The following is a 20972-nucleotide window of genomic DNA, read 5'->3' as shown; positions in this document are numbered from 1 at the left end:
TGTTGCAAACCACCTCAGTGCATGCTGGAGGTCACGGTGTGATGAAGCCAACAGAACCACATCATCTGCAAAAAGCAGAGATGCAACTCCGAGGTTTCCAAACTGGACCCTTTCCTGCCCCCAGCTGCGCCTTGTGATCATGTCCATGAATATCACAAACAAAATCGGTGACAAGGGACATTTCTGGGGGAGACCAACACCCACTGAGACCGTGTTTGACTTATTTGGGGTATATAAATTAAATAAAGTAACTATATCGTGTTAATATAATTAATAGTTTTAACTTTCAGTTATAATCCACTCATAACATTTACTTAATGCCAGTGAAAAAGTACTTGTACTCATCTGATCAGGGTGTGGGGATATGTTAGACAAAAGAGGTTTGGAACCACAGAGTTTACCACTGGCAAGTGCACTAATGTACGAGTGACCCTCTTTAAACAGTTTATACCATTGTAAACTGGTTTAAGCTACAGCATTTTGAAACAGATTGAAAAGATAAAGGACTGCTATAGTGGTACTTGTTGGCTAAATTGCCGTCTTGCCATACTTTCTAGCTGTGATTATGATTATGATTATGCAAATAAACACCGTCTACATCTCATCTTTCCTGTGCCTCCGTGGCTTCAGATGAGAGCATATTGGATGTGTTTTGGTCAGTGCTGGTCTGGTTCTGACCTCATGATGGGGAGCACGGCTGTGTGCTGCCAGCTTTCTTCTGAGGGACATGCAGTGGGAGGAAACTCAGGGTAATTGATTTCAGAGTGAGCTTGTACCCTTCTGTTTTGGAAAGGGCAAGGCTGTCACACAGACCACAGCTTCTTCTCGAGAACCATAGCTTGGCCACACAGAGGTGGCTGGCTGGATTCATGTGTCGACACAGATGACATTCCTGATCAAAAAGCAGTTCAGTTTCAGAGTGAGCTCCAGATGTGAAATACAGTAATATAACTGTGGGATGTGTGTGTTGTGAAAAGTAAAAATGAAATGGATAAGTAGTTAACACTTCATGCACGAGATATTCATTCCAGTTTATCACCGAGAGACAGACTCTTCTTCACGAATCATCAGCTGTTTGCACTGCAGTGCTCTGGCTGCTGTAATTAGCAGGCATTGTTCTTGGTGTTACTGTTCATTCAAGCCTTTTATTCTGTCCTCGCTTTCATTTTGCCTCCCACTTACATCTCACTCCCAGGCATCTTTGATGAGCAATTGTGTTTTCCACATTAGTAAATAAAGCCTGGAGGGATAACAGATTGTTGCAACATGCTCAGGTGGGAAAGGGATGAGCAGCCCAACAGGACGAGCGACACAGCAATCAAAAGAACAAAGATTTTCATAAGATGGGGAGGGTGTTTTCTTTTAATGTAAAATCTTTTTTTTTCATTTCCTGCTCTCCACAGCAATATCAACATCACTGTTAAAGATTAACTTATGCCCGGATGATCTGTGTGCTCCTCATGCAGTACTCAGTGTATTCTCCAGGCACTGTGTTAGCAGATCCCCTGTCACTGAGTGTTAGTGACTAACAAGTACAACTCTTCATCCCTCTGGTGGTCAAATGGACACGGCAGAGTCTCAGTAGTTGAGACAGTGTGTGGGCCACACAGTGTTTCAGCTGACAACTCTCTGAGGAGTTAATTGCTCGAATGTGTATAATTTTTCCTCCTCAAAGTGATGTACCTGTTATGGTCCTCAGGAAAGTTCTTATTGTGCCAGCTGTGGAAGCACAAAGATAATTGCATAGTTTCTTTTTTTTCATCTCTTAATGGACATTAGTTCTTGTCCCTTTCAAGATTCAGTAAATCTCACGTGTCATTAATGTCACTCAGAGTGGTGCCGCATTTGGAGGCGTGGTGCTGTTCTTATAAATACACCACTCATTCTCTCCAGTTTGCCGCTCTAATTCACAGCAATGATATTGGTTCAAGATTAGCATGAGTTCATACCTAATCTGTTTCACTCGTCTGTTATGTATCTAAAGTTTGTCTTTAAATGACCTGCAGTGGAAAGTAACAATGACAGCTGCTGCTACACCCCCTGACAGAAGACATCACGATAAGTGTACAGTTATATTAACAAAGGCTTTGAGCAGGCTGCAGTGTGCAGATAAAAAGGCTATCATTCTTTTGTTATTCTGACATCTCTGCAGTCGTTTCTGTGCTGCCGTGAAAAAGGATGGTGTCCCATTTCCCTTTGAATTCATAGAAAATGAGATTCCAATGACAAATTACTGTAGACTGTACATAATGACCATTTTATTCTCTTTGTGCTCGCTGAAATGCCTTTTCATCTTTGCCTAAACAAGAAAGACGTACAAAATACATTCAGCTGCTGCAGCGTTTGCAGCGTTCACAGTGGATCAAAGCCATAAAGGTGCATTTCAGTTGGTTCTGTGACCTCAAGTGACCACTGCAATTGAGCTTTAGACTTTTGCTTTATGAGACTTTGGGAAAAAAACAAAGATAGTTTTATCTGTCACGTTAGTCAAAATATATGCTTCACAGACCCACCCACTAGGTTGTTTACAGACCCCATCTCTCAAGGTTCCAAGCATCAAGCGTGCAGGTATCTTATCTGGGCCAGGCTGGAGTTTGATGGATGGTCTAATTATGTGCACTTGTTTTTCTGTACTTTTTTGTTTAAAAAAAAAAAATCCCAGAGCTTTTTTAATTTCATTTTCAGAAGGAGAGAAAGATGGGGAATGACATGCAATAAAAGTCCCCAGCCGGACTCAAACCAGAGCTGTTGTAATTACTGTATTTGGGCAGCCCATAGCTATCATGCTCTGAGCTGCTACAGTGTGATGATCTGTGAGCAGAAGAGTTGAAATCTTTTTACATAAACTTAAAACCTACCTGTTCAGCAAGGCTTTTAATGTAGAATTTTTATTGATACTATATTATATACATTATTTTTATTTTTTTTTTTTTTTACTTTAAATCAATTTTATTGTATTTTATTCTTTATTTTTGTTTTGTCCTTTTCGTATATTTTATCTAGCTATTATCTACTTTTTGTCTTAGTCTTAGGTTTTTTTTTATTGTTTTATAGCTTTTAAATCTATTTTTTTAGATTTTCATCATTTTCATTGTCTGCATTTGGTCTTTAATTTTTAAAAACTTTGTTTTGTCTTCTTATCAGTCTTCTGTCTTATTGTCAGTCATCTGTGAAGCACCTTGAACTGCACTAACCCGTATGAGAGGTGCTATACAATCAAAGTTTGATTTGTTTGATTGAACAGGACACCCCAAAATATGGACGATTTAAAATGTGTTTAAACCCTTTATATGCATTATATAGAAGGGGGATAACATTGCCCATTTCTCAATTGTCTATAATTTGTTTTATGCACTATAGGTCCTTTTTTCCTGAGGCCAAAAATAATGTTGCAAGTAAAGATGCCCACAGTGCTCACTAAAGCATTTTAGTAGGTGTCTGTGTAATTTAAGGTGAAGCTTGAGTGTGCTTGAGTCCACTCCATAAGACTGGTCTTAACAAAGACCGTCTTAGGAGTTAGGACCAGGCGTAGTAAAGACCAGTTGGTGCAACCGGGCCCCTGAGGTTTTGTACAGGTCTTTTGTTTGCTTGGGGCACCACTAGTTACTGGAATCATTACTGTGACCTTTCACAATCACAACATTATATTACACAAGGCAATATCAGCAGCGACACCATCGGTTGAACATTTCTCATAAAGACCCAGTACAGCACCAGGGTAAAGGGACAGTGCAGGCTGGAAAACAGTTTTATGACGGAGGGTAAATATTGACACAATGTTGTCACCATCAATACTCTGTCACTACTCAGGATTTCGGGTCAGGAAAATTGCATATTGAACCCAGTTTCAGGAAAATAGAGCCCTGAATGTCTGTATGAGAGAACATTTTGATTTCTAAAGCAGAAGCATGTTGCATGTCCAGCCTCAGCACTGTCAAATGGAAGTGGATTAGAGGCTGGATTGTTTAAAGTCCTCTCTCAAACACACAGCTGCCGCCGCTTTTTCTCAGGCGGACATCAAGTATGATTGACTTGATGATACCGCTGGTGCTAATGTGTGTGAGACCATGTTAATTTGCAGTTCATTTCTTCTGGGATTTCTAAGCTCTCCGCTGATAGATCTGTGAATCCGTCTGCCCAGTCGGAATGCAACACTCTAATACCCGGCACGCCGCAGAGAGGCTGCTGCATAACGAACCTGTCACTCATTCCCTTGCAAATGTTGCACTGTGTGTGTGTGTGTGTGTGTGTGTGTGTGTGTGTGATAAGTTTGGACTGTCTGTTTCCAGATGTCTAGCTGGGTGAGTGAAGATTGCCTTCTCCGCGAGCACGTGAACACAGTTTTAGGAGTGAAATATTTGTCAGTGTTCTGTCAAGACAATGTGTCTCCATGTATGGTGATTACCATATTCTCAGACATGTGTACACACGCTTAGTTTCATAAACACCCTTCAGACTTAACTGGATAATAACATAAATCCCCAGTCATCCAATTGCTTTTCTTTGCATTGTAGTTTCATACACTGGTTCTTACCCTGAGGGTCCTGACCCCCATAAAAAAAATAATACAGTTGACCTATATCTCAGCATTTCATTCATTTCTGTGCAGACAACTAAATGAAAATGTAATTTAGGGTTTAGTTCATTATTCAAGATATAAACTCTCACAGGATAAGGGCATGATGAAGACCTGAACTCAAGCTATATTCACAGAGCCTTCACTCTCTGCTAAACCTTTCTCCTGCAGAGCTAATAGTACAAACATCAGAGAGAGGAAAACACTGAATTTGTCAAATAAAGCCTATTGACTGTTAAAAAAATACAAATAAATAATAAACAATACTGAGAATTGTATATAAAGTTCATAGAAATAACAGAAAACTCATCAAGATGCGACAGTCACAGGAAATAATCTGCTCAAAATTCATCCAAATCACTCGTTTCATAGACAGTTCCTGCAGTTATTGTGTTTACTGTTTGGGTTAACTGTACAGTTGTTCATTAGTTGTTCATCAGTTGTTCGGTACTGTTATTATTATACATTAAATATAATATGAAATACCCAATAAATATTAAGTGCTATATCGTAGGCAAATGGAGTTTCTTGATGACGTTTCACCTTTCATTGGAGAAGCTTCTTCAGTTGGATGAGAGGTGAAACTTCTTCAAGAAACTCAAGCAAGTCCAGCTGCCTATGATATAACATGACCTGGATGACTGAGAATAGAAAAGGGGTCCCTTAAAGTTTAAGGAAGAAGGCTGGGAATCACTTGCTTAATACATTTAAAAGGGACCTATTTTGCTTTTCCTTATTTTTGGCCATAAATATATATAATGTTATGTGGTGAGATGTTAATATTAAACATGGCCAAAGTTTTAGATAATGAGGTAGACGTATGTAAAGGTAATCCCTGTGAGGAAAAACACAGACGTCAGACTGTTCTGAATTCTCGGTTTTCAATGTTTTTTCAGGACAAGCTGACGTCAGCTTGTGACAGATTTGTTCAAAAGGTCATCTGCTCCAGGTACACTGCTGCGTCCCGATTTGCATGCTTTTTCTTTTTAATTTTATTAGGTACTTTAGCTGTCCCTGAATTTTATCTACTGTTGCATGCAGCATGCACTCAATTGGGACATACTTGACCCTCTTACTCAAATATTTGTTATGTCTGTAGAGATAAAACAAAACACTGTTCACCGAGCTCGCAAGAGAACCCAGAGAGCTATGATGTTGTTGTTTTTTTGCCAGAAATAATAACTGCATGCATTATAGGTTCCAACATATTATATTCATGATAGTAAAATTACAGAGGCTATACATTTTTCTCTCATTGTTATTTAATATATCATTATATTGGTATTGGTATATTATCATTTTATATTCAATTAAACATTTATTATTCCTATTATTACTGTTAGCCTGGTCATCACTCACTTGAATGCACTGTCATCCATCATTGCGGCTTCTTACAGCTGTCAATCAGCTGTCAACCTTTTTTTTTCATCTCAGTTAATCTGACGTATCTTTCGCTGCACAGAGCATTGTGGGTCAGAATAGCCAGAAAAGCATGCTGGCTTGCAAAGTCCAACCAGATGTCGTAGAACATCCTGATACTTTTTGGATACTACATTTGGCATACTATGTATTGGGACATACTCAATAGTCTATGTATCTTCTATATAGTATGGTAGTATGGGTATTGGAACGCACAGTAAGTAGCCTACACTGCTACATAAAGTAACATGCTAACATCAGGGAAATGCGTAATATTGCTAAAATTGATAGATTCTCCCTGATTTCACATGATATTCCTGTTAGAACATGACAGGTTGTGCAGGTTGTTTGTTTAGAAGCTTTTATTGGGGATTTTTCATGGTAGAAAGTGCCGCCATACACCATTACAGTCATTCCCCAGCTGCAATGTCAGTGCAGAGACTCAGAGAAATGGAAGACCTGGAAACGTTGACCATGCAGAGCAGGCTGGGCTCCTATAGGAGGGAGGGAGGCTCAAAGAGACAGGTGCTAGACACACATTTCAGACAGAGGGTGAATACAGCTGTTCCAGCACAGAGTGTGTGAGGACAATAAAGTGTTTTTTTTGAACATTAAAGAATGTAAATATGTTTCAGTAGAAACCCAAAATACAAGTATGAACCTGAAAATGACCATAATAGGTCTCCTTTAAACTAAAAGTTCCTGCTCTGAATCTTTATAGTTTAAAAGGTGCATAAACATCTAGGTGAAAATATCCCAGTTTTTCTTTCTGGAGTTATATATGATACCTGCCCTAAGTTGCTGCATAAGGACAGCACTGTTATAGGGCTCAAACACAAGGGGTTTCTTTATTATTCAATGCTCTGATGGGTCCCGAGGTGATCTAACGCAACGTGTGAAAAGAAGTTTTGACACCTTTTCGAAAGTTCATGCCACACGTTGGCACCATGACAGTGGGGCACAGCTGGTCGTCTCCCTGTGAGTGATTCTTTGAAGACAGCTGTTCACGGACGATAAGCTGCTTTTTTTGTTTCTCCCCTGTGTGTATTTGCACATGTGTTTGTAGCTGCAGCAGTGGCGGGCCCAGCAGGAGGAAGTGGCAAAGCTGGAGGCAGCTATAGCTGCTAGACAACAAGAGGAGGAAGAGGCGCGGCTAAAGAGGCAGCAGGAGAAGGAGGCCGCCATCAGATCACAGCACAAAGAAAAAGTAAACATCATCACACTTGTCACAGTGAATGTGTCAGTTTCTTCCTGCAGCACGTCCTTAATTTCAACATTCATGCATATGAGTGTGTACAGTCACATTTCATTTCATTTTTATTTGTGTGATTTCCCACATTTAAGGTGCATTATCACGGAAAGAAAGTTACACGTACATTTATAAAAACGTGTTATGCTCAAACCTAGTTGAGTTAAACATTAGTGTATAAAGAAGTCTCCATAAAGAGGTCTTATTACAAGAGATATTCTCTCTGGGTGACAGATGGTATTTTTTAATCTTGTGCTCAGCATCCTTTTATGTTGTGAACATAACTTATTACCTTGTGCATACGAGTTCATCTTGAGGGAAAAAGCAAGATAATCAACTATAAATGCATATGTTTTCTTTTATGATGCAGCTTCCTCCACAGGAATAAGCTGCTGTATAATTTAATGGACAATAGGTGTAGATGGGTGAGGCTTGGATGAATGTTTATCCATCTAAAGAGTCATACTGGCTCAGATGGATCCTGAGCCCTGTGCACACAAATAGCAATGATTTCACAGAAAACAAAGTACATCTCAAAAGCACCAAATTATATGTGTCATGACAGCTCATGCTAAAAAATCTTTTGGTGTGTGTATGAATGACTTCTAACAGAAAGTAATATGGCTGAATAGCACTGAAAGTTAGTGCTATTCAAGGAGCTCTGTACAGAATAAACCATGCTATATTTCCTTATTACAGTGCTCTCACAGTCATGAAATTCCCAGAGAATTATAGAATTAGAAAAACTGTTTTCAGGGCTTTAGTTTCGTTTAGATAATTTAAGAAGGGACACCGCAAATTAATAAATACACATGGTATAAAAATGCCAGAATTAGCCAAAAGGCTATTATTCATCTGCGGTCCCTTGGCCCAGATGTTACACAAGGCTACCTAAGGTCATGTTTATACGAAAATGATCCGCTGAAAACGGAATCGTTTCTCATTTTGGTTTTGAAAAAAGTTCCATGATCTGACGATGAATCTGCAAAAATGACCAAAAACGCAGTGGTGCCAGGCCAGTAGTTGGCAGTGTGACTTTGTAATGAAACAACACGCGCCTACACACTCTACATGCGCTTTCTGCTACAGAGCGATGATGTACAAAAATGGTAACCGTTGGGGCATCAGTGGCTTAGTGGTAGAGCAGGCGCCCCATGTACAAGGCTGTTGCTGCAGCGGCCCAGGTTGGACTCCAGCCTGTGGCCCTTTGCTGCATGTCACTCCCTATCTCTCTCCTCCTTGCACATTTGTCTGTCCTATGAAATAAAGGCTAAAAATGCCCCCAAAAAATATCTTTAAAAAAAAAAAAAAAGGCAACCGCACAAATGTTCGTCTGGACGAACGACGAAGAGGAGTTGCCACAGTAAATCTACACTTGGCTGGAGAAGTGTTGATAAATTCAATGGGGTAAGCAGCACAAACAGAGCTCTGGAGTCCGCCATTGTTATTGTGATGGTCGACTTTCTCGTGCATGCCTAGACTGGAACCATAATGCGCACATGCAGAAAGTCTCCGTTTTCAGAGGAACTGCATATTGCAAGTTGAAATCGTTGTCGTAAAAACAGGACCTGAAAAACAATAAGGCACAAAAAACAAACAAACAAAAGACAAAAAAGAGCTCACAGTTTGAAAGACTTATTTTAACACATCAACAAGAAGTGATTTTAACTTGATTTTTTTAGTCACAAGAATGTAATGATCATCAAATGTGAGATTCAGTGCTAAAACTTGAGGCAAGGAGACCGCAGAGGAAGATGGCATCGCACTAGCGAAGCTCCTGATAACCATCAGTCAACATCATAAATTTGGAAACATACACTTCACTGGTAACAGTGGTTGGGTATGACGGTACCTGAATCACCAAGGTTATGCCTGATGGGGGACCAAACAGAGTTACCAAATGTATCAAAACACGACCTAGTTGTGATAATTGTCGGGGTCGTCACAGCTGCTCGAGTGATCCTCAAATTCTGGAAGAGTACATCAGCTTCAGATTTGGAAAAATGGAAGGAATCTATGTCACATGAACACATGTTAACTCAGGTCAGCAATGAAGTTGAAAGCTTTAAAGGGCCAGTGTGTAAAATGGGTTGAAAACAGGGACATCAGTGGTCAAATTCTAGATTGCAGGGCTCACTCGCTCACCCCTCCCGTCGGGTAAATGACGGTGGCCTCGTAGGGACAAAAAGCCTTGCGCACGAGTTTTTCAGGAGTAGGTCTATCTAGTGACGAGGTGAATGTTTATTTAGAAATCTAAGCCATGTTACGATATTGTAACGAATCCCTCACGAGCAGGAGACCAGAGGAGCGTTTGGGGAAAAGGCCAGTTTATTTGAGCACTCCAGAAACTCTGGTAACACTCCAGGGGGTAAAAGACTCCATCCCAAACTCTGACTCTTCTAGCGTAACAGACACACTTCATACACACATACTCGTTTACCATACCAAGTGGGGACCCCCTCCCCTCTCTGCTCAATCTCCAGCCCGCACACTGACTGACAGCGTAGCCGGTAAACAGAGCTCAGCTATTTATTAAGCCTAGCAATATCTCCGGACTATAGTAGCTGCAATGGACGACTTTGAATGCAATTTTGAAGAGTTTCTCGTAGTGGACACAGATCCAGAGCCATACCTGTTTGAGCCGGAGCATACAGATGAGGAACTCCATGTGTTTGATGCTGAGTGGGCGAGAAGAGAGGCTGAATGCACAGAATGGGATTCGGTGCTACCATCGTTGGGGAGATATATCATCAGGAGGAAAAGCGCCGCAGAGAGTGCATCACAAGGAGTGAAGTTGCGTCATCTTTTCCTTACAGATGACGGTTCGGGTTCATTCTGTCCTGTTGCGTGGTAATTGTGGTCCATTCGCAAACTTTATAACTAAAAAAACTTTTCACTACTCTCTATCGACGAACTACTGACACTCTGCTGTTTCCTCCTCCTTCTTCCTTCCTTCCGCTGTCTTCGTTGGTTCATTTATACACGCGAAACGCGTTCTCTGGCTGGCTGGATTGTCCGCTCGGGCTGCCGTACATACATGGCGGCGCTAGATGGCGACCTCTCTAAAGCAAGGCCCTTGCTATATAAAAGCATAATTATAAGGCTACGAAAACCAAACGAATTTTATTTTATAGCCATTATACACATGTATGAACATATTAATGGGTAGAATATTCAGATTCAGATTCAGATTGACAATAAACCATGCCAAATATTACACACTGGCCCTTTAAGAGGTCATGATGAGCAGGCTTTTTTGTTTGTAATATGTCTGTTCAACTGTAACAATGTGGTGTTTCGTTGTACCACTGTGGTTGCTAAATTACTATCATGGGTATAAGAATGTGTAGCTACAGTACTGTCGGTTTGTATTGATTTGACTGAATGGATAATAAAAAATTTGAATTCCAAATGCAATATAAAAGGACATACAATTTTTAAAAGCGCTAGAGGCAGTGGTGACAAAATTCCACATAGAACAACACTGCAACACAAGCAGGACATATCATTAGCAGCAGCAGAAGACTTTATTGCTTACATGTGTATGTAATAATCATCCATTGTTTTAACTGATCACTGAAAGTTCTATATGTGTTTAGTTCTCTGATATGAATTGAAATTACATGTCACTCTCTTGAACCTCTTACAGACCCGGCTGATTGGCTAAAAGCACTTTTCCTCAATAGAATAGTACAGTCTCCTCTCATGGAACCCTGAGTGACACAATTAATGTTTGTTCTTCTGCTGATATAGGCTACACATGGTTGTGGAGCTGAGCCATGGGAGACTTTGTATATCAAAAACAAGCTGGCATATTATATTAGGTCATCCCAACTTAAAATCTGATATATTTAATTGGACAGTGATGGAAGCGCTTTGGTTTTTTGTCTAGTGTTTTGAGTGCTTGTTTGTGTAATGATTCAAGTGGTTTCAAAGTGCTTTGGTTAGCCTGTGACCACCTTGTTATACAGTAATTCAGATGAGTGAAAATCATAGTGTAGAAACATCAGCTCCGTTTCCACCAAATACTTCCAGTGAGGTACCTTTGGAACCAAAAGTAGCCCTTCAGAGATGGTACCTAGACCCTAGCATTTCCACCGCAAACAGCACCCTTAAATGCGGGTGGGGTTGTTGTCACTGCTCTGTCCAGCACTCACTGTATTTCTTCATCACCAGTGACACCAATGAAATCTGCCCTTTGTTTATCATCTACAGAACAAGGTTGCACGCCAACATTTTCAGAACAAAATAAAAAAGGCTGCAGTGAGAGTCTCTCTCTATGGGATATTCAAAAATAGCAGGTTTGTGCATTTAGTCCTTCCAAGGCAAGCTCGGGGGTTAGTGTTGCCAGAGTCCACAGGAACAACACTCCACCACACTTTTTTTTTCTGTGAGTGAGGATTGGAATATATGCAGCTATATAAACTATACATCAATAAATCTGCGTACATTAGGGTTTCAACTGCAGGACAAGCAAATGGAAAGTCATTGATATATAAAATGAACAAGCGTGGACCAAGAATAGACCCTTGCGGGACACCATTACACAACTGCACTGGCTCAGAGCGATGATTATTTATGGAGACTGATTGAGACGGGTTGGTAAGGTGTGATTCCACACATTTCACTGCACCTTTAGAGAAATTGAATTTGGATAGCTTCGTGAAGAGAACTTTGTGATTGACAGTATCAGACGCTTTCCTGAGGACAAGAATTACAGCACCTACAACACCACCCTGATCAAGCAAGGATTTTAGTTTCTCTATAAAGAGACAATTTGCCATCTCTGTTAAGTGTTTAGCTCTGAAGCCAAATTGCATTGGGTGGAGAGACAGTCTAGTGTGCTATGCCCCATGTGCATGGATTGTGCCCTATGATAGCCATATAGGCCTACCTATTTTAAAGTACTTAAATAAAGTCATGGAAATGGGGTGAAATATTATGGAAAAGTTATGGAAAAGTTTTGAAAATTCATTGGTAAAGATGTGTGGGAACCCTCATATTATAAAGTTTTTGATGTATGGCAGGTCAAATTAGACATCAATGTATCAACTTGCCTCGAATTTGTGGCTACACTCAAGGTTTTAATCGTGGGCACACATGGAGATCAAATTGAAAGCATATGTTGTAACAGTTATCTGGGTATTTTGATCATTTAATTTAGTTAAAGTCCTCACAGGTACAATAACTCCACTGTGTGCGTGTGTGTGTGTGTGTGTGTGTGTGTGTGTGTGTGTGTGTGTGTGTGTGTGTGTGTGTGTGTGTGTCTGACTGTTTAATTAACTCTCTCCTCAGGGGTCTGCTCAGAGAGCATGGTCAACTTGAGACACTCTCTGATTAATGAGAGCATTTAGGCTGCATTGGATTCCATATAATTTAGCACAATAGTCTGCCAGACATTGAAATATCATCTCATTCTTTTTATTTACACTTATCTGATTCCTGCTCTGTCACAATCAATAGGACATGACGATCCTAAGAGTTCTATGGGAGTTGAAACTAGTGCGAGCGTGGCTACTGTTCTTGCGGCTCTTGTTAACTTTTTGTCGTTATTCTTTGTAAATTGTTGTTTTTCCCCCAGGTCAGGCAGTTTTATTTAAGGCAGCAGGAGAGGAGGGAGATACTGGAGCAGAGGGATCAAGAGAGACTTGCTAATCTGAGGAGCGTCATGGAAGAACAGGCAAGGCGAGATAAAGAGAGGTAAGTGTTGCACCATGGGACCTTGAGTTTTCAAAGAGATGTTAAAAGAGTTGCCGAAAGATAATCCAGAGAATACATTATTTGCCATTACAAGCATGTCATGACGTGTGTTTACCTTTTTGATTATGGGCTTACAACCTCTTACACTTTCAGATGTACTACAAATACATGTTTATGTGTGGTACTAATGTAGCCAATATCAACCTTACTTTTCCCTTGTGATGTAACAGCTATATTACAATTATTAACACGACAGTCCGCCGTGTCAAATTACTCCTCAAGAGCTTTGTCAAGTCTGAAAAAAAATTAACCCTGATGATTCCTCCAGGGTTATCTGAGCATGGGCTTAAAATACTACAAGAGTTTAACAGAAAGTCACAAACTGGTTATGTGGAGGGTCTGATAAAAAGATGCTGTTGGTTGCATTTTAGGAAGTACAGGATTAAGCTTTTTTGAATTAACCCACACTAGGGACTAAAAGTCAGGATTCCTTGGCGTCTGCTGCTTCAATTTTAACCAGTCTTTTTTAAATCTGTCCACTATGAGTCACCCAACTTTATGGAAGTACAATTTTTTTTTTCTTGAATATTCCTTCAAGACTAAGGGAGACTGATGACAGCACCTCAGGTCAAAATACTTCCTGGATTGCACTGAACATTACAGACTGAATCTGAAGGTGAATTTGACCTTTAACCCCTTTACAAGTCATGATCTAATTAGCATTATTTCTAACGTTCTGATGCAGTTCCCAAAGTTTCCAAAGATGTCAAATATGATTTTTTAAAATGAATCTACTGTGAAATGATCCATCTGATGGAACGGTGCAGCCATCAAAAACATGTTTGAATATTTCCCTCAGTGGAAACATTAAGTTGATACTTTATATATAAAGACATCAGAAGGTGTGGAATTATACAGTGTCCGTTACCCAGCGTGTTACTGTGAGTTCATGTAAGAAACTTTTTTTTCCCCCTTATACCTCCAAGGTGAACGCAGAATCCAAAAAAGGCAAAGATTCTTGATTAATTGAAGTCATAGGGGGCCACAAATAACAACAGCAAAACTGTATCAAAACATCTGTTTACAAACCCTCACACAGCTCATGCAGTATAATCCAAGTTTCATTTATCCAGTCATGTGCTCAGTTTTTCTTCTCTATTCACCTTGGAGGCCTGCAAAAAAAATGATTATTTTGCAGGTGAAGTATTCCTTTAAGGGGAAATACAATGGGAAAGAGGAAGTGTTGTATTTGGCAACTCCAGATTAACTCAACTTCATTGCTTTTAAAAGCATCTTAACAGCAGCTGAAAATCTTGTTTTTGTTGACAGCTAAAGGTTTAACACCTCACTTTGCTGCAGTGATGTTGAAGTGTTTTGCCAGAATGTGTCATACATCATTGATGGGTGTGGTTACAGGTTGCAATTCACTTGAAACTTTCGCCCTCAGGCTGCAGTGAAACATTGTATTTTAGCCTGGTGTTAAATTACTCTTAAAAATAGAGGATTCTGGGCTTAAAAGACCCAGATTGGTGCGATTTGCTGCGCATTTCTCTGCAGACACTCACAAAGACTGGCATTAATACCAGATAATGGTGTTGACTTTGGCTGTGAGAATGAACTCAGGCAGGAATGAGAACAGGAATCATGGGGGGCTGAGAAAGAGATAAAAACAGATGATGGGAGAGGAGCTGCTCTCTGGCAGCTCCATAAAACCCTCCACAGCCCGGAGGCCTGCTGTGTCAGGAGCGATAGGTAATGTTGGTTGCGAGATAAAAACAGATGATGGGAGAGGAGCTGCTCTCTGGCAGCTCCATAAAACCCTCCACAGCCCGGAGGCCTGCTGTGTCAGGAGCGATAGGTAATGTTGGTTGCGGCAGAGGAAGAGAGGGGCTGCTCAGGTCTGATGTCCACACCCTCTGTGCTGCCTCTAGGGTGCAGTTTCGGGCAGAGATGTTGCAGCGGCGAAAGGAGGAGAGAGAGGCGTGGGAGCTTGAGCGGCAGAGAGAAGAGGAAGAGAAACAGCATCGTCTGGAGGTCCTCAGAAACCAGGTGGATCATTATCTGCTCTTAACATTTTAAACCACTCACATTTTCTTTGTCAGTTGAAATGACCCATGAGGGAAGACTTGGACTCATCTTTATCTGAGTGGAGGCATCACTGCCACCCTATGGCAGTAAATAAAAAGACAATTGTATATGTTATCCCTATATTCAATGTTTCTCTTTCCTGTTTATCTTAGGTTGGGGTGGTGGCAGAGGCAGACCCAGAGAGGATGATGGCAGATACAGAAGCCTGGAGGAGTCGACACTTGAATGTAAAGGAGTTTGAGCTCCAAAGGCCTCTCTACAGTATTAACACGTACACAGACACACAGGTGAGGCATGATGACAGCTTTTGTTCATATCATTATGAAAGCTCTTCAGCTCCATGGTCTTTTGCCCCGAGCCCCTTATCTATGTGTGTTACATATTATGGGCCTATGTGGCCTCTCTCCCGTTTCCTCAACAATATTTAGCTGATTACAGCAGTGATTCTCAAAGTAGGATCCGGGGACCCCCAGGGGTCAGTGGCCACACTAATACAGTTTCATTAAAAAATGCATAACTATTGCAACGTTTACTAAATACACAAGGGAAGCAGGGATAACTGGACACAGGGGAAACAAATCAGGGCGAGGGAGACAATTAGAGAAGTACACGAGGGCAGGAAGTGGGGATCTGAAACGAGAGCAGACGTGAGTAACAAAATAAAACAAGAAATGAATCTAGATAATGTAAACAATTAAAAACATGATCTAGGTAGCTTAATAAGCCATGACAGTGTGGGTAACATTACTTTTTTATCATTGCCAAAGCTTCCTGTGGTGAAGGACAATGCTCCCGGTACAGCTCTAATATGCTGCCTTACAGCATCCTCTTTCTTGTTCCATGTCTTTCATTTCTTTTTTTGAAACCCACATATTGAGCATAGCGTTAGTTCAGGCGGGACATGATGTCAAGCTCAGCTCACATCCCAGCTACATCAGCTGATCTCAAACAGCCCAGTCAACTGATGGAGCAGCTGATTGATGGAAGGGAGTCAGCTGATAGATCACATGATTCCTTCCTATGCAACCAGTGGGCGAATTTCATTCAGGGCACCCTATTTAAACTGCTCTGGCCTGCCTACTCTTGCTACTTCCTCTGCAAGCCGCTTTGCAACCTGCCTCCACCCCAACTCCTCCTTTTCATGCTGTGTCGGACTTATCAGTGTAATTTCTGTTTGTCATTGATGCTGGCTCTGTTCTGTTCCCAGGGAGTCTTTGCTACTGCTTTCCTTGCCTTAGGCTTTCCATGTAGGTGCATGGAAGGGCAGGAAAGGTTTGCTCTCTCTGCCTCAGGCTTTTCTTGTTTGCACATGGAAGGGCAGAGAGGTATGCTCTCTCCACCTTAGGCTTTCCACATAGGCTGGTGTAAGAGGCTTTCTGCGTAGGCCTGAGGAAAGGCAGAGAGCCCCAGAACAGAGCCATACTGCCATATATAATACTGCAAATGGAAATAAAGTTTTCTCCGTCTAAAGTGTTTCAAACTGAATTCCCTTTCTTGGTGAAAGGGATGACAGTGTGCACTGGTGCCCAGCAGCATAATGAGCACCATTTGGGTCAAGCTGCATAAAGAGATGAATCCTAGTGCAGTGGTAGATTAAACCATTTTGTGCCTTTGAGGGTTGAGAGGTGCCTCAGAGAGCTTCCACTGTTTTTGTTTTTTCATACAAAATTCAGTCTCTCAACCGATTTATTCAGCCGATTTAGTTAGGGCACTAATTACTTAGAAAAAGAAAATTACAAACAAAACCAAACTTTTCATTTCCAGCTTTTTAAGGGCCCCCCTTCCACTGGGGCACTGGGTAATCAGTCTAACTTTACCCCCCTCTACCATGCATCTGTCGAGGTGTTTGCTTTACAGCAACTCTCAGTCTGGTTTGTGCCACCTTTACTGCCTTATACTCACGTGTTACTTTCAGAAACAGCTCCCCCTCAAGCAAAGAAATCTCTGGTCATACTTTTTGCCATCTCCGTAGAGTTGACAATTTACTTCCTTTCTACATCAACATGCCCAGTGTACATGAGTGGTCATATGATGTGCATTTTAAACTGCCATTTTAAAAATAAAAAAAAATAAAAAAAAAAAATTAAAATATATGAAGGTAGATGTTGTCTTAAATTATCATGACATCAGTTTTTTAACAAAAGATTACTAGATTATTTTCCAAACTAACAAATCTATGACTCTTAGAATCTGCAAATATTTTTAGTATGTCTAATATCTTTCTAATACATATCTCGTGTTGTTTTTTCACATAACTGAGATTGTAAAAGTGTGATGACTCCAAGGGGCATACACAAGGTGATATTTTCTATCCTGTAGGGGGTCCTTGGCTGGAAAAAAAAAGGAGAATCACTGCTTTACATAATGTTTCATTTCATGTCGGGTGAGACTGACCAGTGACCCATGCAGTGCGGCAAAATTGTGCAAGCTGCTTGGCTGGTCAATCAGTGTTTGTGCTCATGTCACAGACTTGTGTACACAGCCTTGATCTCAGGGCAACCCAAACAGGTCAGTGTACTATAGTCTGTGTGTGTCTGAGTGTGTCAGTATTTGCTTATTGTGTAACCCTGGCAATGACTAACGATTGTCGTGCTGTGCAAATCTTCTCCTCCAATACCAAACCATGAAGGATTTGTGATTAATCGTGTTTCAAGTGTTAAATGCACAGAAAACCATAACAAACAAACAATGCTAACATAATGGGTGTTGACCTAGCGTGTAACAGCTGGTTATGTATTATTTACTATGTTTTTTTGTTTTTTTGTTTTTTTTACATCTGTTTTCCAGATTGTGTCTGATCCAAGAGTGCGGGTTGAGCAGGCTCTGCGGGAGGCTGGTCTGCAACACAGCCAGTATGCCAAACAGGTCTTGTCTGTTCTCACGCCCCCTAAACCACCCAGACGAGACACCAAATCCATACTCAAATTCTGACCAGGGGCTTGTTTGGGGTCACATTATTAAGTCCAACCTTTGCTCTAGTATTGAGCATCACATTAAATGTAAATAATTAATTAATAAGACACACGTGTAAGAATCATATTCACAATTGGACACATCACAAAAGCTGCTGTGCTACGGTATTGACCACCAAGTGACACAGTGCAATTACTATTATTGACTTTTATTGAAGGTTTTATACTCTACAGCACCTTGTGAGAAATCATACAGTATCACAGTGATGATAAACATGCACCTCCAACAAATGAAAACGACCTCTCTGCTCATTTATCAATACTTATTGACCAGTTATGTTACTTTCAGGAAGCTGCATTTGTATGAACAAGCTTATGTGGCAAAAGCAACTAAATGTGATGCATGTCTGGTTTTCTGATAACACATTCATCACTGAAACACATTGCAGGAAGGCCCACTTTATCTTATTGTGTCATAAGAGAAATCACTAAGGAATAATAAGTAGTTTGCCATCTAACAAGCACATCCTTTATAACCTTTGTAACAAGAGGCTGCTTACAGATTGCAAACTTGCTGCTCCACAACCAGCATTTTTATTGAGATATAAGCGTAAGTCAAACATTAAAATCAACATACAGAGCACCTTCTTTAGAAAATTAATTTTAGCTTACATAAATACTATTAAATATTAAAAGATAAAATACATACTTACATATATATAAATGCCACATACTTAATATTTAAACTTCATCAATGAAATCATACAAATTTACACAGCTTTTGAAATAAGCGGAATACACATATAAACATGGTAAGTACAGTACATATACATATTCACATATCAGCTATATACACTCTTATTTGGGAGGCTGGGGTTGGGATGGGAGACATCAGGGTCTCAGACAATAAGTCCCAGGCGTTTCTTGATAAAGTGAGACACGAGGACTTGAGGTCTCTGCTGGAACTCCACCAGAACATCATGAGAGGAGGTGATCTGGTCTCCATCGAAGCGGTTCAGCAATGTAACACAGATCACAGCAGCTGGAGGTAAAAAAAAGGAGATTATCAGTCATATAGTGCATGTTAATGTCCTTGGTTCTTACATTATTGGGTCAAATCATCAATCAGCAGAAGGGAGACACACATATCTGTCTGTTCTGTATTCTGTACAGCTTATGTCTTTATTGAACAACATCGAAGTAGGCTAATTAAAGGGCACAGAGGTGTCATAGAGGCAAGGTTGTATCTTCAAAGGCATCAATAACTGTACCACTGTACAGAATGTTCTACAATTTTTAACTTAAAAAATACCTTTTAGGCCACAGACACGGCACATAGCAGCAAATACAGTGGACTCCATTTCGATATTTCTAACTCCAGCGTCGTACGCTTGCCTCAGATACTCCAGTTTTTCTTCATGAGAGAAGGAGCAGAGAGCTCCGTCGAGTCGGCCTTGACCTAGAGAGACAAAGCACAGTATTTGTCACTACCTGACCAAAGGAAATGTTGTGTGATTACAAATCATGTACAAATATGATCACAGACAACCTGAATGTGAGATGCTGTATATACCTTCATAGAAGTCATGGGTGCACATGGTGTTCCCAATCACTGTAGGAATGTTTTGGAGCTCAGAGGAGCACTGCAAAAGCTCGCCGGCCACTCCCTCATCCAGCTCAGTGCTCCTAGTGATGACTTTACCCAGGACAACCTGCTCAAACTGGGGGCGGAAGGAGTAGTCCACTGCTTTATCCGTGACCACCACTGTCCCTGGAGCCAGACCTGGAGACGACACCAAGCAGAAATGTTAATCTATTTATTTCAAAAGAATAACTCAAGAAAACGTATAAGAAAAAATGTTCTTACCGACTCCACCGGATGTTCCAAGGCGAAACAGGACCACGTCACGGCACTGAGCGTGGTGCAGCAGTTTGATGAGTTCATGCAGCATGATGGAGATGGAAGGGACGCCCATGCCATGCTGTGGTGGAAACAAAATCAGGATAGAAGTTACTTTAGAAACTGTGGAAATCTCAGACCGGCAATGCAATATCTGAAGCACTTGCCGGTAGAAATAAACACTCCTTGGACAGTATATGTCATCGTTCTGTGACACTTACACTTATAGAGAGCACTGGTCCCACTTTATACATGCAGTAGCGATCAGTTCCCTCACATATATCTCCGATTTCCTCTGGGTTTCCGGGCAGGTCCAGCTCCCGGTGGATGAACTGAGCAAAAGCCTTCATTCGATTCCCGCTGCCTCCAACACACACAAACTATGGGAGATAGAGAAGAGATGACAAGTCATTTCTGTTTTCTCGCTTTTGAAATTGTAAACCCCAGATTAGTTTTTTTATAAGCATTCCACAAACCTTAATATCACCAAACATTTCTGGAAGGTTGTGAGTCTTGGTGCTCAAGCTGAAGTGATAGAGAATATCCTCCTCCATGGTGTCCAAGTAGGGATTTTTCACTTGGACTTTTTGTCTGTAAGCAACAAAGTACAGCTTATTAATAAAGAGAAATGAATCCTAAGTGCTTGAAATGAATTACATATTTACATTTGATTTTACAGAGCAAAAGGAAGACAACAGTGACAATTGAAGTTCCTGAATACTCACTTGATGTACTCATTGTGGTCATTCCCCATACAGTTAAGTAAGATTGGTGCCATGACTTCAGGAGACAAGTTGAAAATCACGTTTAAAATGTCTTCAAAAGTTGGTCCTTTGCAAAACTTCCAAATACTCGTCGCAGCTGTTTTTGAATAAGAGTTATGTCAGACTGCAGAGCTGATATAGCGGTGACCTCTGGCCCTGCCACTGATTGGTTCCAGAGAGAGGAGTACCACCTGTCCTCGCTCTCACAAAAACATCCACCAGCCTCAAACAAACAGAGCAAGATCAATCACACCAAGAAAAAAAAAAGGATTGGCCCAGTTCCAAAGCGTCAGTGCACCTTCAAAAAGAAAACCAACCAAAGAGCTGTTGAATAACTAACGTCTTATGACACACAGCTTTCCCA

At 40.7% G+C, this 20972-nt stretch overlaps 2 protein-coding genes across 9 annotated transcripts in view; one reads left to right on the top strand and one right to left on the bottom strand.

The window, feature by feature from the left end:
* Positions 1–18241, top strand: part of LOC125899228 (coiled-coil domain-containing protein 148-like) — a 49589-nt gene extending 31348 nt beyond the window's left edge. For all 8 annotated transcript variants that reach the window (XM_049593335.1, XM_049593334.1, XM_049593333.1 and 5 more), the window contains 5 exons: positions 7062–7202; positions 12826–12944; positions 14876–14993; positions 15185–15319; positions 17820–18241. In XM_049593335.1, the coding sequence (XP_049449292.1) occupies positions 7062–7202; positions 12826–12944; positions 14876–14993; positions 15185–15319; positions 17820–17963 (657 nt within the window). In that variant the 3' untranslated portion in view covers positions 17964–18241. The remainder of the gene's footprint in view (positions 1–7061; positions 7203–12825; positions 12945–14875; positions 14994–15184; positions 15320–17819) is intronic.
* Positions 18242–18522: 281 nt separating this feature from the next.
* Positions 18523–20962, bottom strand: upp2 (uridine phosphorylase 2). The gene is made up of 7 exons (XM_049593340.1): positions 20570–20962; positions 20321–20435; positions 20066–20224; positions 19812–19926; positions 19518–19727; positions 19257–19403; positions 18523–18986 (listed from the first exon to the last, which is right to left on the bottom strand). Exons 1-7 carry the CDS (start codon positions 20620–20622, stop codon positions 18844–18846), a joined length of 942 nt encoding a protein of 313 aa, XP_049449297.1. The 5' UTR covers positions 20623–20962; the 3' UTR covers positions 18523–18843.
* Positions 20963–20972: the final 10 nt, after the last annotated feature.

Source organism: Epinephelus fuscoguttatus, linkage group LG13, assembly GCF_011397635.1.
Source record: "Epinephelus fuscoguttatus linkage group LG13, E.fuscoguttatus.final_Chr_v1".
Taxonomy (NCBI): Eukaryota; Metazoa; Chordata; class Actinopteri; order Perciformes; family Serranidae; genus Epinephelus; species Epinephelus fuscoguttatus.
The sequence above is the reverse complement of the archived record's forward strand: the minus strand, read 5'-3'. Positions and strand labels throughout refer to the sequence as shown.